The sequence below is a fragment of the Dendrobates tinctorius genome, unplaced genomic scaffold (assembly GCF_039654945.1).
Source record: "Dendrobates tinctorius isolate UK_male_01 unplaced genomic scaffold, ASM3965494v1 ptg000160l, whole genome shotgun sequence".
Classification (NCBI taxonomy): Eukaryota; Metazoa; Chordata; class Amphibia; order Anura; family Dendrobatidae; genus Dendrobates; species Dendrobates tinctorius.
The window spans coordinates 15,344,730-15,361,378 of NW_027361827.1; the positions used below are offsets into that span (position 1 = coordinate 15,344,730).

General features: G+C 40.7%; 1 protein-coding gene across 1 annotated transcript in view; it reads left to right on the plus strand.

Annotated features, from left to right (window-relative positions):
* POLR1E (RNA polymerase I subunit E) overlaps positions 1 to 12,624 on the plus strand; it is a 60,422-nt gene extending 47,798 nt beyond the window's left edge. The window contains exons 10-12 of the mRNA XM_073549667.1: positions 5,829 to 5,910; positions 9,964 to 10,095; positions 11,147 to 12,624. Of these exons, the coding sequence (XP_073405768.1) occupies positions 5,829 to 5,910; positions 9,964 to 10,095; positions 11,147 to 11,300 (368 nt within the window). The 3' untranslated portion in view covers positions 11,301 to 12,624. The remainder of the gene's footprint in view (positions 1 to 5,828; positions 5,911 to 9,963; positions 10,096 to 11,146) is intronic.
* The last annotated feature ends 4,025 nt before the right edge of the window (positions 12,625 to 16,649 follow it).

Consider the following 16,649-nt stretch of genomic DNA (forward strand, 5'->3'; position numbering starts at 1 on the left):
ACTTAGCCTCACATTGTAACAACAGCTGATCCCAGTTGCCGCCTCTCTGTGGTTTAAAGATCCTATCAATCGCAGTGAAAGTAAGGCACGTAATCTGTCCATCATGCATACCATGAATATGCCATGAGATAGAAGTGTCTCTTTTATGTGTTATGTCTCCCACATGTTCACCGATCCTTCTCCTGAATTCACGAATTGTCTTTCCAACATATTCTGACCCACACTTACAAGTGACTTTATAAATGACGCCCTTGGTGCTACAATTCATAAAGTGTTTGGTATATTTCTTACCAGTCACGTTGCTAGCAAAGGTCTTACACCATTGTGTGAACAAGCCACACAGTGGCCACATTTAAAGCAGCCCGTGACATCATTACATATTTTGGCATGGACTAGAATCACTGGTAAGATACCTGCATCATTATATCAGGATATCCTATATCCAAAAAAGTGAGTCAAAAATAGAACTGCGTTATGAGCTGGCAATATTTTATTGAAATAATAAGTCATATAAAATCCATTTAAAGCTTGTGTGGCATAAGCTATTTCCTGAGCTTACCGCCTCATGGGCATATATGAGGTTTTAAGTTGGGGTCCGGAGACTCTTGGTGAGTCCAGGCAATGAAATAATCAGGTCACAAAATAAATAGAAGTAATACCAAATGTTTCAAAAACTGCAAGTCACACAATACTTACTGAGTACCTAACAAAACACAATCTGTTTAAGTAGAACGCCAGTGATTTTCAAATTCTATTGGAATCTAATAGGTTTATATGGTGTACCATTGACATAAAGTGTGCATGCGATTACATCATTGCTATAAGTACGCGCCAAGACCACCACACTGTAAATACAGCAATGATCCAGAAAGTTTCTATCAACACCCTCCATTATATATTAGAGATTGCAGTGCAGTCACCATAAGCTTAGTGGTTTCAGTCCACAATATGATTTTGTTTTCTCACTGATTAGTTTGTTTAGCTAGTATAAATTGTTTTATGTTTAATAAGGATAAAATGGGCATGTAATTTGTCTTAGCCCTTTCACACTCCATGTACCATGTATACAGCCAGCACCTGTGTTAGCACGATGGCTGGTTGCTCATGGGTTGTCATGCTCTTGGATGACCTAGGCAACCGTGGGCCTGCTGAAGGCCCCCGTCCCTGACATGCCTGTACTCCTGTGTTACCCAGCCTGTGTAGCCCAGCATGTGGCCGGGCCTAATAGAATGGCTGTCAGTAAAACGCTGACAAGCGGTAGTAATAGAGTACAATACAGGGACCTTACATTGTATTAAAGCAATGGGATTATCCCAGTCTAATCAAAGGGCGAGATCTCAACTTTATTTAAAAAAATAAATAAAATTCATTGCATAATAATATATTTGGCGACCTGTGTTTAAATAATAAAAAATAAATATATTGAGTCTTCATTAAAAATGGCAATATTACATCTTTTTTTTTTTATCCCATCCAAAAAAAAGTTGTACCCCAAATTAGTACAATTGTCCTACAAAACAAGTGCTAATGAAGTTATTTCCACATAAAAATAGTTATTGCTCTTACTCTGATCATGCACGAATGACGCAAAAACATTAAAAATAAACCAAACGTCTATTAAATTGTGATAACTCCTCCACTAAAAAGGTAAGTAAAACTTGGTGTATACAAATTTAAACTTTTATTTGCTGCTTCCCAAAAGCAAAAATAAGCCTCAGGGACTTTTAGTAACAGATTGCTTTATACAGTCTTTAACCCCTTCCTGACATCCGACGTACTATCCCGTCCATGGGACCCGGGCCCCTATGCCCATGGACGGGATAGTACGTCTACCGCGATCAGCGGCGCCCACGTGGTGAGCTCCACTGATCGCGGCCGGGTGTCAGCTGATTATCACAGCTGACACCCGGCACAATGTGTCAGGGGCGGTCACGGACCGCCCCCGACACGTTAACCCCTTGCACACCGCGATCAAACATGATCGCGGTGTACCGGGAGTTGAAGGGAAGCATCGGCAGGGAGGGGGCTCCCTCCGTGCTTCCCTGAGCCCCCCACGGCAGCGCAATGTGCAGCGCTGCTGCGGGGGGCTCCTTTCCTCCAGGCCCCCGAATCCAAGATGGCGATGGGGGCCTGGAGGAAGCTGGCTTCCTCAGTGCCTGCAAAGCGCAGGCAAGAGGAAGTCTTCTAAAATGCCTGTGACAGATTGCTGATCTGTCACAGTGATGTGACAGATCAGCGATCTGTCACAGGACAGTGATGTCCCACCTGGGACTATGTAATAAAGTAAAAAAAAATTTAAAAAAAGTGTAAAAATAATTTTAAAAAAATCGCCAAATAAATTAGTAAAAAAAAAAAAAATATTCCCCAATAAATTAAATTTTTGAAAATAAAACAAAACAATAAAAGTACACATTAGGTATCGCCGCGTCCGTAACGACCCGCCCTATAAAACTGTCCCATTAGTTAACCCCTTTAGCGAACCCCTTAAAAAATAAAAATAAAAAACGAAGAAAAAAATAATGATTTATTATCATAATGCCAAACAAAAAGTGTAATAACGCGCGATCAAAAAGACGCATATAAATATCCATGGTACCGCTGAAAACGTTATCTTGCCCCGCAAAAAACGAGCCGCCACACAGCATCATCAGCGAAAAAATAAAAAAGTTATTGCTCGCAGAATAAAGCGATGCAAAAATAATTATTTTTTATATAAAATAGTTTTCATTGCATAAAACCGACAAAACATAAAAAAAGACCTAAATGAGGTATCGCTTTAACCGTACTGACCCGAAGAATAAAACCGCTTTATCAATTTTACCGCACGCGGAACGTTGTAAACGCACTCCCCCAAAAGAAATTCATGAAACGCTGGTTTTTGTTCATTCTGCGTCCCAAAAATCGGAATAAAAAGCGATCAAAAAATTTCACGTGCCCGAAAATGGTACCAATAAAAACGTCAACTCGTCCCGCAAAAAATAAGACCTCACATGACTCGGTGGGTCAAAATACGGAAAAATTATAGCTCTCAATATGTGGTGATGCAAAAACTATTTTTACAATAAAAAGCGTCTTTTAGCGTGCGACAGCTGCCAAAAATAAAAACCGCCATAAATAGTAAATCAAAAAATCACCCCCTTAGTTAGGGAAAAATAATAAAATTAAAAAAATGTATTTATTTCCATTTTTCCATTAGGATTAGGGCTTGGGTTAGGGCTAGGGTTAGGGCTGAGATTAGGGTTAGGGGTGTGTTGGGGTTCGGGTTGGAGTTAGAATTGGGGGTTTCCACTGTTTGGGCACATCAGGGGCTCTCCAAATGCAACATTGCGTCTGATCTCAATTCCAGCCAATTCTGAGTTGAAAAAGTCATATGGTGCTCCTTCCCTTCCAAGCTCTGCCATGCGCCCAAACAGTGTTTTTACCCCCATGTAGGGTATCAGCCTACTCAGGACAAATTGCAAAACAATTTTTGGGGTCCAATTTCTCCTGTTACCCTTAGGAAAATAAAAAATTGGGGGCAAAAATATCATTTTTGTGGAAAAAAATGATTTTTTTATTTTCACGTCCGAGCGTTCTAAACTTCTGTGAAGCACTTGGGGGTTCAAAGTGCTCTCCACACATCTAGATAAGTTCCGTGGGGGGTCTAGTGTCCAAAATGGGGTCACTTGGTGGGAGTTTCAATAGTTTAGGTACATTAGGGGCTCTCCAAAGGCAACATGACACCCGCAGACCATTCCATCAAAGTCTGCATTCCAAAACGTCACTACTTCCCTTCCGAGCCCTGACGTGTGTCCATACAGTAGTTTTCTCCCACATATGGGGTGTCAGCATACTCAGAACAAATTGGACAACAACTTTTGGGGTTCAATTTCTCCTGTTACCCTTGGGAAAATAAAAAAATTGGGGAATAATTGATCATGTTTGTGGAAAAAATACGATTTTTTTTATTTTCATGCCCTGGCATTATAAACTTCTGTGAAGCCCTTGGGGGTTCAAAGTGCTCACCTCACATCTAGATAAGTTCTTTAGGGGGTCTAGTTTTCAAAATGGGGTTATTTGTGGGGGGTTTCCACTGTTTAGGTACATTAGGGGCTCTCCAAAGGCAACATGACACCCGCAGACCATTCCATCAATGTCTGCATTCCAAAACGTCACTACTTCCCTTCCGAGCCCCGACGTGTGCCCATACAGTAGTTTTCTCCCACATATGGGGTATCAGCATACTCAGGACAAATTGGACAACAACTTTTGGGGTCCAATTTCTCCTGTTACCCTTGGGAAAATAAAAAAAATGGTGACTAAAAGATCATGTTTGTGGAAAAAATACGAATTTTTTATTTTCATGCCCGGGCGTTATAAACTTCTGTGAAGCACTGGGGGGTTCAAAGTGCTCACCACACATCTAGATAAGTTCCTTAGGGGGTCTAGTTTACAAAATGGTGTCATTTGTGGGTGGTTTCCACTGTTTAGGTACATCAGGGGTTTTCCAATCGCGACATGGTGTCCGATCTCAATTCCAGCCAAAAACATCAAATGGAGCTGCTTCCCTTCCGAGCTCTGCCATGCGCCCAAATAGTGGTTTACCCCCACATGTGGGGTATCAGCGTACTCAGGACAAATTGCACAATAACTTTTAGGGTGCTGTTACCCTTGGAAAAATAAGAATTGAGGGTGAAAAGATCATTTTTGTGGAAAAAATATGATTTTTTAATTGTACGGCTTTATGTTATAAACTTCTGTGAAGCCCTTGGGGGTTCAAAGTTCTCACCACATATCTAGATAAGTTCCTTGGGGGGGTCTAGTTTCCAAAATGGGGTCACTTGTAGGGGGTTTCCACTGTTTAGGTACATCAGGGACTCTCCAAACGTGACATGGCGTCCGATCTGAATTCCAGCCAATTTTGCATTGAAAAAGTCAAACGGCGCTCCTTCCATTCTGAGCTCTGCCATGCGCCGAAACAGTCGTTCCCCCCCCCCCCACAAATCAGGGATCAGCGTACTCAGGACAAATTGCACAATAACTTTTGCAGTCCAATTTCTCCTGTTACCCTTGGTAAAATAAAAAAAAATTGAACCTGAAGTATTTTTTCTGTGAAAAAAAGTTAGATATTCATTTTTTTTTAAATATTCAAAAAAATTCCTGTGACGCACCTAAAGGGTTAATAAACTTCTTGAATGTGGTTTTGAGCACCTTAAGGGGTGCAGTTTTTAGAATAGTGTCACTTTTGGGTATTTTCTATCATATAGACCCCTCAAAGTGGCTTCAAATGTGATGTGGTCCTAAAAATAAAATGGCGTTGTAAAAATGAGAAATCGCTGGTCAACTTTTAACTCTTATAACTTCCTAACAAAAAAAAATTTTGGTTCCGAAATTGTGCTGATGTAAAGTAAACATGTGGGAAATGTTAGTTATCAAGTTTTTTGTGTGCCGTATCTCTGAGATTTAAGGGCATAAAAATTCAAAGTTGGAAAATTGCGAAATTTTCAAAATTTTTGCCAAATTTCCGTTTTTTTCACAAATAAACGCAAGTTATTTGAATGAAGTTTTACCACTAACATGAAGTACAATATGTCACGAGAAAACAATGTCAGAATCACCGGGATCCATGGAAGCGTTCCAGAGTTATGACCTCATAAAGGTACAGTGGTCAGAATTGTAAAAATTGGCCCGGTCATGAACTTGCAAACCACCCTTGGGGGTGAAGGGGTTAAGGAGGTTTTCTTGGGCAAATGCAGCCTCAGAAGAAGTAATTGTATAGAAAGATGTCTTGTGCTATTCATTTGTGACATAAATGATGGCCTATAACCTCATTATTTTGTTATGTTTAGATCTTGTTGCTCTGGAATGTCCAAATGTTATGATTGGCAACTTCCTGAAGAATTTTACTGTCACAATATTTAAGAATGAAAGGTCAGTCATTATTCCTATTATACAGAAAATATCACGTCGCCAATGCCTTTTAATGAACAATTTTGTTTCTGTTCTAAAGATTTAAATGGAATTTATAATAACGGTTTTAATGAAGTTTATGAATTTTTTTCTTTTACTTTTTTTTAACCCTTTCTCAACAAATGATGTATATTTGTCATATGTCATGTCCCCTGCCTTTAATGCAGCTCACACGCTGAGCCTCTATCTTTCCCTACACATGATTTCATCAGCTATTATGTGTCCCTCACAGCCGTGGATGCATCTGAGCTCTGCAGCTATTAACCTGTGATATCTGCCCATCTGATAGCGGCATTTGATACGTGCCCGTGAATCAGGCATGCCCGTAATGTGATCACGATGACCCCTGTGCCTGTCATTAACGAGCCTCTTGTGAATGCCGCCCTGTGGCCAACTTTCGTGATTTCTGCTATATATAGCAATGCTGATGCACTACCAAGCGATCAGACTATCACAGGTTCAAGTCACCTAAGGGAACTATTAACCCCTTTCCCACCTTGGACATATGCAAATGTCCCTGTGACCTCGTTCTTATTGACCTGGAACGTATCGATGCGTCCCGGTGATTTTGCGCGCACACAGGCTGTGCGTGCGTAATCGCCGCCAGGTGTCAGCTGATTCTGCACATTAACTCCCTAAATGATGCCATTGAACTTGATCGTAGCATTTCGGGAACAGGCAGAGGGATGACAGCCCCTCTTCCCTTTGATCGGAGACTCCAAAATGTCATGCAGGGTCACTATCGTTGCCATGGTGACTCGATGTCATCATGATGACATCCGGGTCACGAGCTAGGAAAGTTGCTTGATCATGTTCAGAGCACGATCAGCAAGTCTCTCTGCCAGTGCAGAGCTGGCAGTTTGCATAGCACAGGGATGCTGCTGCATCCCCATACTATACAAGCGATCAGCCTGCAAAAAATGAAAGTCTCATAGTGAGACAAAGTAAAAAGAAGTTAAAAATTTGTAAAAATATCTAAAAAAAAAATAAATATAATTAATAAAAATCTAAATATAATGTACCCATGAATTAATATTTTTATGAACAAACAAAAGTACAAATATTTGGTATCACCGCGTCTGGAGCGACGGGGCTCACATTATCATTGACATTATCATTGTGAGCCCCATCACAATCTAAATTCCCTATCAGTATGTCTGTGGAATGAGGGAGGAAACCTACGCAAACACAGGGAGAACATACAGACTCCTTGCGGATGTTGTCCTTGCAGCGCTAACCACTGAGTCACCGTGCTGCCCATAGAAAGTGATCAAAAAGTGTCATGTGCCTGAAAATGGTACCAATAAAAATGTCAGCTTGTCCCGCAAAAAACAAACCCTCACATGACTCATGACCATAATATGGAAAAATTATAACTCCCAAAATATGTTTCAGAAAATATTTTTTCCAAAAATATGCGTCTTTTAGTGTGTGAAAGCAGTCAAACATAAAAACCCAAAATAAATCTGGTATCGCTGTAATCGCACTGACCCGAAGAATAAAGTCGCCTAATCACTTATACTGCACGAGGAATGGCGTATAAAATAAAGAAAACCAATTCTTCACCTCCTGTTGATTTTTTCATTCGGTCTCCCAAAGATCGCAGTAAGGCTCTGCGCTTACACCAAAGTTTCCATGTAAATCTCTGAAATAGGTGATTCAGATGGAACCTCTGGCGGAAGATTACCTATATTTAGGCAGATGGAGGCACAGTGGACTGCATAGTACCCGTGATCCAGTGGTGTCCGCCTTTTTAGGATTGCATAAAAGTGCAGTTGGCCACAGTTTTGTGTATCTCTGAAAAAAGGACACCACTGAACAGAGGCCAGACGGAGTCCAGAGTAACTCTGCTGCCTCATTAAAGTTAATGGATCCATCCGCTAGTTGTTACAGCAAATTTTCCAGCAAATTTTGCATTCAAAAAGTAAATAGTGCTCCTTCCCTTTCGAGCCCTGCTGTGTGCCCAAACAGTGGTTTTCCCCACCACATATGGGTAATCGGCATGCTTAGGAAAAATTGCACAACAAATTTTGGGGCCTATATTTCCTGTTACTCTTGTGAGAATAAAAGAAATTGGGTCTAAAGTAAATTTTGTGTGAAAAGACAAGCGCATGTTATGTCAAAGAAATTTTACCACTATCATGAGGTACAATATGTCACGAAAAAATACTCTCCAAATCAGTGGGATCTTTTGAAGCGTTCCAGAGTTATTACCTCATAAAGTGACAGTGGTCAGAATTGTAAAAATTGGACTGGTCATTAACGTATAAACCACCTTCGGTGATAAAGGGGTTAAATACAGTACAAAGTTGAGAAAAAACAAACCACAAGTTCAAATCACCCCATATATTGCCCCACTGAAAATAAGACAATTAAAAAAATACACGGTTGATATCCCTGAGTTCCGAAATATCTGATCTATCAAAATATAAATAAATCCAATTGGTAAACGAGTTAGCAAGAAAATAATTGAAATGCCAGAATTACGTTTGTTTGACCACCGAAACATTGTAAGAACAGGTGATCAAAACATTGTATCTATCCCCAAATGGTATCTATAAAATTGCCAGTTGAGGGCTTAAAAAATCCCGAGATCCCGAAAAATGAAAACGTTATGAGTCTCAGAAAATGGCGACAAAAACAAATTTATTTTTTTCTTTTTTCTTACCACGTAACTAAAAGAAAACTGTACATATTTGGTATCTGCATACTAGAATTGATCTGGAGAGTCATATTGCCATATAATGAACATGGTTAAAAAAACAAACTCTGGAATTGCACTTTTTTTTTGCAATTTCAACGCACTTGGAATTTATTTTTTCCGTTTTCCAGTACACGATATGGTAAAATCAATGATGTCGTTCAAAAGTACGTGTCTCGCAGAAAACAATCCCTTTTATGGCTATATGGCAAGAAAGATAAAAATGTTATGGCTCTTGGAAGAATGGAAGGAAAACATGAAAAACGTGTAAAACCGCTGGGTATTGGATACTGCCGCTTGTGATGTAAACAGGTTAACTCTAGTCACAGTGGCTGCACCTCATCCAGGCACAGTCGGGCAGGGTCTCTTTAATAAATGACTATGGGCCTGACTGAGATACTTTGCAGATTATAGCTTTTAAGTGGAATGTAAAGTGTGCTGGAAAATTCTTTTTTTAATGTGATATCATGAAAACAAATCTCTCAATTTTATTTACACTTTTGCATTAGTTCCTGAAACAATTTGTGGGCTTACAATACATGCAACACCTAGGTAATTGGCCTCTCAACTTCCATATGTCATAAGCCAATATAGACAACCAGTTTTAATGCTTAAATGCACTTAAATGGCACTCATTTCTGCTGTAGGGTCCTATTAATAATTTCCGACTGACTTCAAAAGTTGCATTGCTGGGGTCCTGGGTTCAAATCCCACTAATGACACCATTTGCCAGGAGTTTGTATGTTCTCCGTGTTTGAGTAGGTTTCCTCCGGGGTCTCAGATTTCCTCCCACACCCCATATTGCACTGTTGCCTTACAGCCCTGAGATGCTGGGCATAAATCCCACCAAGGACAAGTTTTGCATGAAGTTTGTATATTACATGGGTTTCCTTACACACACCTATCTATCTATTACTCTGAAAACATCAAAATGTATTGTCCTTTTTTTTTCTTTTTAAAACTGCTTTTTTAGAAAGACATTTCCATTATGGCTAATCTTTATTTCAATTGGGGTACCTAAAAGTATTTGCATTAAAGTAGTATTCAGGCTCCATTCGCTTTCACATCTCCTGATACTTTACTGGGCGTGTGCGCGTCAGGTGTTGTGCATTTGTCATATCCATTAGTATAGGACACGTGCATTCTATCCGCTGGTCATGCATGTGTCCTGATGGGTGTCTGTAGACTTCACATCCTCACCTACTGATGAAGTGAGCTGTGATGGAATTCCTCTTTAATCAGAAGAAGATTTTGCAAAATATTATGTCCTGGGCTGTCGAATTGTATGACGTGATATTATCTTTCTTTTCTAGTGTAAAGAATTCCATATCTGCCACAATGAAATGTAAAATTGCATCCTATGTCCTAGCCCTGGCATTGCACATTTCTGACTTTCAAGTAGATCTGACGTTGTTACAGAGGGATCTAAAATTTACAGAGAACAGGTATGAAGGTGTGTGTGTGTGTGTATACACACTCTGAACCTATAACCAGTCACATAGCTAATGCCTCCTATTTAAGCATCTTTGATTGTAGTACTTCCCCCACAAAGGAACTTCTGGAGAAAAACTTTCAGTATTTCCCCTTGTACATCCTCTTAGTCATTTGTGGTCACTGGATTACATAGAAATACAAACAGCCCCCTTGATTTGTGTTTTACCCACTCATTCAGATTTGATATTAATTTATGCTTCTGACATGATGAACTGATACTAAACCTATCTTGAGTATATACAATGCCCTAGAAACTGGTAGAATGAGGATTTACCTTTTTATTTAAACCCATCATGACCCCTCATATGACATTCCTTAAATTGGTAGTCATTAGAGATGAGCGACTTTGCCTTTTTTAGGGTTGAGTCGGGTTTCATGACACCCGACTTTCTCAAAAGTCGGGTCGAACGAAATCGGCCGACTATAGGGAAAAGTCGTGAAGCATGAAACCCAATGCAAGTCAATGGGGAGAAAAGTCGGCAGTGAGTGGAGGACTGTAAACACACCTGGCATGAATTTTAACCCTAGAGGCGGCGAAATCTCTCTCTCTTCTCTCTCTCTCTCTTCTCTCTCTCCCTCTCTCTGTCCCACTCCAGCTCCGCTACTCTCCGCTTCTCTTATTGGCTGTAAAAAGTCACGTGCAAGCTTTCGGCAAAACCCAACTTTGGCGCTTGGGTCGCCGACCGCATGGCCGACTTCACACTGTGGTTGGGTTTCGTTTCATGAAACCCGACTTTGGCGAAAGTCGGCGACTTTTGAATCTGACCGACCTGTTTCGCTCAACTCTAGTAGTCATGTATGTCTGATTAAAGCAGATGTTTAGTAGTGGTTTATTCTGTATACCTGTGCTTCCATAGTACATTTGCATTACTGCATTCTGCACTCGTTCCTTTGTGAGACCTACATGTAGGACTTTGCCTTGCTAAATACTTCATGGAATACAAATGGGTTATCTGATTTTCTCCAGCATGCAGAATATCACCATGCCTTGTGTTTTATTAGGATGCTTGAAATCTCTAAAGCCATGGGGCTGAGGATAAACAAGAGAATGATGTTCTCCAGCTTGTCTGTGGACGAGGGGCACAAAATAGGCTCATTGGAACTACCTCTGCCAGTGTACAAGCCGGGAGCAGGGAGAAAACGCAAGGCACTGTAAGAAAACATCTATTGGACTTGTTACAAACCTTGGAAGTAATTTAAAGTTGCCGAAATGTTCGTTTAAGCTGGAAAAGACGACTGTTCTGTGTCATCTTCACTTTGGGTTACTCTGATCAGTAAAAACTGTATGCTCCAGAACTAGCTTTATTTTTTGAATGTTAATATAATAAAAAGACTTAATAACAATGCAGGGGAAAAAAGTTTTTTTTTTTTTCCATTTACATCAACCACTTTCTGGCTTTACCCATTTTATGGATGTTTAGTGCTAGTCGCGTCCAATGACCTTACTCAGTGAACATCTCATGAAGTACGCCAGACTTGTAAGTATTCCATTCTAAAGATACTTCAGCTCTACTAGAGTGTGGGCAACGCTTTTGCTTTTGATATTTTAGCCTCTTTTTTTACTCATGAGTAAAAAAAAAATAAACAGCGGCGAGATATTTTATGTATTTGCCAGCAAAGATGTGCGTAATATAACTTTTGAATAAGCTAAATGTGTTCAGAGAAACCACAGTCATAGATCAACAATTTTGCGATTTAAGTTCTAAAAGGCTTAAAAATGTTATATCAGCAGATAAGAACACTATTTAAGTACCATAACTAGTGGACCATCAATAATTATGTCACTCAGGAGCAATGACCACTGTAGTAGGACTGATAATCAAACACAAAATAATACAGGAATGGTCTTACCAATGTTATGATTGGCTAACATTTAGTGATGAGCAAAACGTTCTCGGGTGCTGAGTGTTTTTGGCGTGCTCGATTAATATGTTCGAGTCCCCGCAGCTTTATATCTTGCAGCTGTTTGACAGCCACAACACATGCAGGGATTGCCTAACAGCCGCTAGACATGCAGCTGCGGGGACTCAAACATATTTTTCAAGCACGCAGAAGACACTAGGTTTGCACCCGAGCATGCTCAGATAACGCCTTATCTGAACTCATTCACCTCATAACTAGAACATAGGGGAATTGTAAGTCCTTGTTGTCAGACACATTCAGGGTGGACTAGTCTGCTGTCCTCGTTAGGCCCGTAGGACGTTGTCACTGCCCCGAAGGTCTAGATGTACAGCTTCGTTTTGGCACCTGGTTCTCAGGATTTACACATAGATGACTACAAATTTCTATGTTTTTTCTTTTCTCTTTCATGTTTTTTTTTTCCTCAAGCCACTAGCTCACTTTTTTGCCCATTGACATGCATCTGCTCTGATACATTTTATGTAATATTTCATACTAAATATAACCCCTATTGATCTTTGACATTAAATAGCTGCTCATAATATTGGAATTGTAAATAAAGAATAAAAAAATCCATCTTTCATTTGTCACAAAGTGCTATTCTTTATAGGTTATGTAACTACAGCAGTAATCTCACCATGCTAAATGCTAATGTGTAGTAGAAAATGAAGAAAACATGTTCTTTAGGGTGTTTCATTTTTCCGAAGTTATGATTTTCATATGACTTTGTTTGAATCCTTGGTCTAAGTCTTCTAAAAGATCCGTGTAACAAATTTTAGCAAAATAGATTAATATTTAGGGGTTAAATACTTTGATCACTTATCTGAAAGTACTGAAATTCATGAAAATGTATCATCGACGTCACACTAATGTGTATGTTGTGTTTCTATTATGTTTTGCAGGTAGTTAAACTGAAAATGAGTACTAGAAAGGGAATATAGATTGTTATGGCAAGGATGCAGGAAAGGTTTTCTTGTGATGATTCTTCCAAGAAGGCCATATTTGTGCAGGTGTCTCTGAACAGCAGAACAATGTACTACAACTCCAGTAGGTCTTGAAGGTCTTTTACAGTCAAGTGGGGTTTCTGATTTGCCTCTCTAAAAATCCTACAAGTAGCTCTCACTGAAATTTTGCTTGGTCTTCAAGACCTTATGTTGACCTCCACTTTTCTTGGTAACTAACATTTCTTAGTTACATTTCGATCTGAGGAAAGGGCAACTTGAAAATGCTTTGCTATCTTCTTACAGCTTTCTTCCGCTTTGTTGGCCTCCACCATTTTCATTATCAGAGTGCTAGGCAGCTACTTAGAAGAACCCATGGCTGCTGTTTTTTGGCACAAGGTTTGAGGAGGCTAGGATTTTATAAAGCTGGGAAATTTTCATCACCTGGCCTTTCCTAACAATGATAGTGAACAATCCATAACCCTAACAGGCTAATTTAAGGTCTTAAACCTTGGGCAAACTTTTCTGAGCACACAGATCTCCAAGGGTGCCCAAACTTTTGCACTGCAATTTAACCCCTTCCTGCCATCCGATGTACTATCCCGTCCACGGTACCCGGGCCCGTATGACCGGGGACGGGATAGTACGTCGGCGCGATCAGCGGCGCCCACATGGTGAGCGCCGCTGATCGCGGCCGGGTGTCAGCTGATTATCACAGCTGACACCCGGCACAATGTGTCAGGGGTGGTCACGGACCGCCCCCGACACGTTAACCCCTTGCACACCGCGATCAAACACGATCGCGGTGTACCGGGGGTTAAAGGGAAGCATCGGCAGGGAGGGGGCTCCCTCCGTGCTTCCCTGAGCCCCCCACGGCAGCGCAATGTGCAGCGCTGCTGCGGGGGACTCCCTTCCTCCAGGCCCCCGAATCCACGATGGCGACGGGGGCCTTCGGGGGCCTGCGGAAGCTGGCTTCCTCAGTGCCTGCAAAGCGCAGGCATGAGGAAGCCTTCTGCAGTGCCTGTGTCAGATCGCTGATCTGTCACAGTGATCTGTGATGTGACAGATCAGCGATCTGTCACAGGACAGTGATGTCCCACCTGGGACTATTTAATAAAGTTAAAAAAAAAATAAAAAAAGTGTAAAAATAATTTTAAAAAAAATTGCCAAATAAATTAGAAAAAAAAAAAAAAATATTCCCCCAATAAATCCATTTTTTGGAAATAATAAAAAAAAACAATAAAAGTACACATATTAGGTATCGCCGCGTCCGTAACGACCCGCCCTATAAAACTGTCCCATTAGTTAACCCCTTTAGCGAACCCCTTAAAAAATAAAAATAAAAAACGAAGCAAAAAATGATTTATTATCATACCGCCAAACAAAAAGTGTAATAACGCGCGATCAAAAAGACGCATATAAATAGCCATGGTACCGCTGAAAATGTCATCTTGTCCCGCAAAAAACGAGCCGCCACACAGCATCATCAGCGAAAAACTAAAAAAGTTATAGCTCGCTGAATAAAGCGATGCAAAAATAATTATTTTTTTTATAAAATAGTTTTCATTGCATAAAACCGACAAAAACATAAAAAACGACCTAAATGAGGTATCGCTGTAACCGTACTGACCCGAAGAATAAAACCGCTTTATCAATTTTACCGCACGCGGAACGGTGTAAACGCACCCCCCCCAAAAGAAATTCATGAAACGCTGGTTTTTGTTCATTCTGCGTCCCAAAAATCGGAATAAAAAGCGATCAAAAAATTTCACGTGCCCGAAAATGGTACCAATAAAAACGTCAACTTGTCCCGCAAAAAATAAGACCTCACATGACTCGGTGGGTCAAAATACGGAAAAATTATAGCTCTCAATATGTGGTGATGCAAAAACTATTTTTACAATAAAAAGCGTCTTTTAGCGTGCGACAGCCGCCGAACATAAAAACCGCCATAAATAGTAAATCAAACCCCCCGTTATCACCCCCTTAGTTAGGGAAAAATAATAAAATTAAAAAAATGTATTTATTTCCATTTTTTCATTAGGGTTAAGGCTAGGGTTAGGGCTAGGGGTGTCTTGGGGTAGGGTTAGGGCTAGGGTTAGGGCTAGGGTTAGGGCTAGGGTTAGGGGCGTGTTGGGGTTCGGGTTGGAGTTAGAATTGGGGGTTTCCACTGTTTGGGCACATCAGGGGCTCTCCAAATGCAACATGGCGTCTGATCTCAATTCCAGCCAATTCTGAGTTGAAAAAGTCAAATGGTGCTCCTTCCCTTCCAAGCTCTGCTATGCGCCCAAACAGTGTTTTACCCCCACATGTAGGGTATCAGCCTACTCAGGACAAATTGCAAAACAATTTTTGGGGTCCAATTTCTCCTGTTACCCTTAGGAAAATAAAAAATTGGGGGCAAAAATATCATTTTTGTGGAAAAAAATGATTTTTTTATTTTCACGTCCGAGTGTTATAAACTTCTGTGAAGCACTTGGGGGTTCAAAGTGCTCACCACACATCTAGATAAGTTCCGTGGGGGGTCTAGTGTCCAAAATGGGGTCACTTGTGGGGAGTTTCAATAGTTTAGGTACATCAGGGGCTCTCCAAACGCACATGACACCCGCAGACCATTCCATCAAAGTCTGCATTCCAAAACGTCACTGCTTCCCTTCCGAGCCCTGACGTGTGTCCATACAGTAGTTTTCTCCCACATATGGGGTGTCAGCGTACTCAGGACAAATTGGACAACAACTTTTGGGGTCCAATTTCTCCTGTTACCCTTGGGAAAATGAAAAAATTGGGGACTAATTGATCATGTTTGTGGAAAAAATACGATTTTTTTATTTTCATGCCCTGGCATTATAAACTTCTGTGAAGCCCTTGGGGGTTCAAAGTGCTCACCTCACATCTAGATACGTTCCTTAGTGGGTCTAGTTTTCAAAATGGTGTCATTTGTGGGGGGTTTCCACTGTTTAGGTACATTAGGGGCTCTCCAAAGGCAACATGACACCCGCAGACCATTCCATCAAAGTCTGCATTCCAAAACGTCACTACTTCCCTTCCGAGCCCCGACGTGTGCCCATACAGTAGTTTTCTCCCACATATGGGGTATCAGCATACTCAGGACAAATTGGACAACAACTTTTGGGGTCCAATTTCTCCTGGTACCCTTGGGAAAATAAAAAAATGGTGACTAAAAGATCATGTTTGTGGAAAAAATACGAATTTTTTTATTTTCACGCCCGGGCGTTGTAAACTTCTGTGAAGCACTGGGGGGTTCAAAGTGCTCACCACACATCTAGATAAGTTCCTTGGGGGGTCTAGTATACAAAATGGTGTCATTTGTGGGGGGTTTCCACTGTTTAGGTACATTAGGGGCTCTCCAAAGGCAACATGACACCCGCAGACCATTCCATCAAAGTCTGCATTCCAAAACGTCACTACTTCCCTTCCGAGCCCCGACGTGTGCCCATACAGTAGTTTTCTCCCACATATGGGGTATCAGCATACTCAGGACAAATTGGACAACAACTTTTGGGGTCCAATTTCTCCTGGTACCCTTGGGAAAATAAAAAAATGGTGACTAAAAGATCATGTTTGTGGAAAAAATACGAATTTTTTTATTTTCACGCCCGGGCGTTGTAAACTTCTGTGAAGCACTGGGGGGTTCAAAGTGCTCA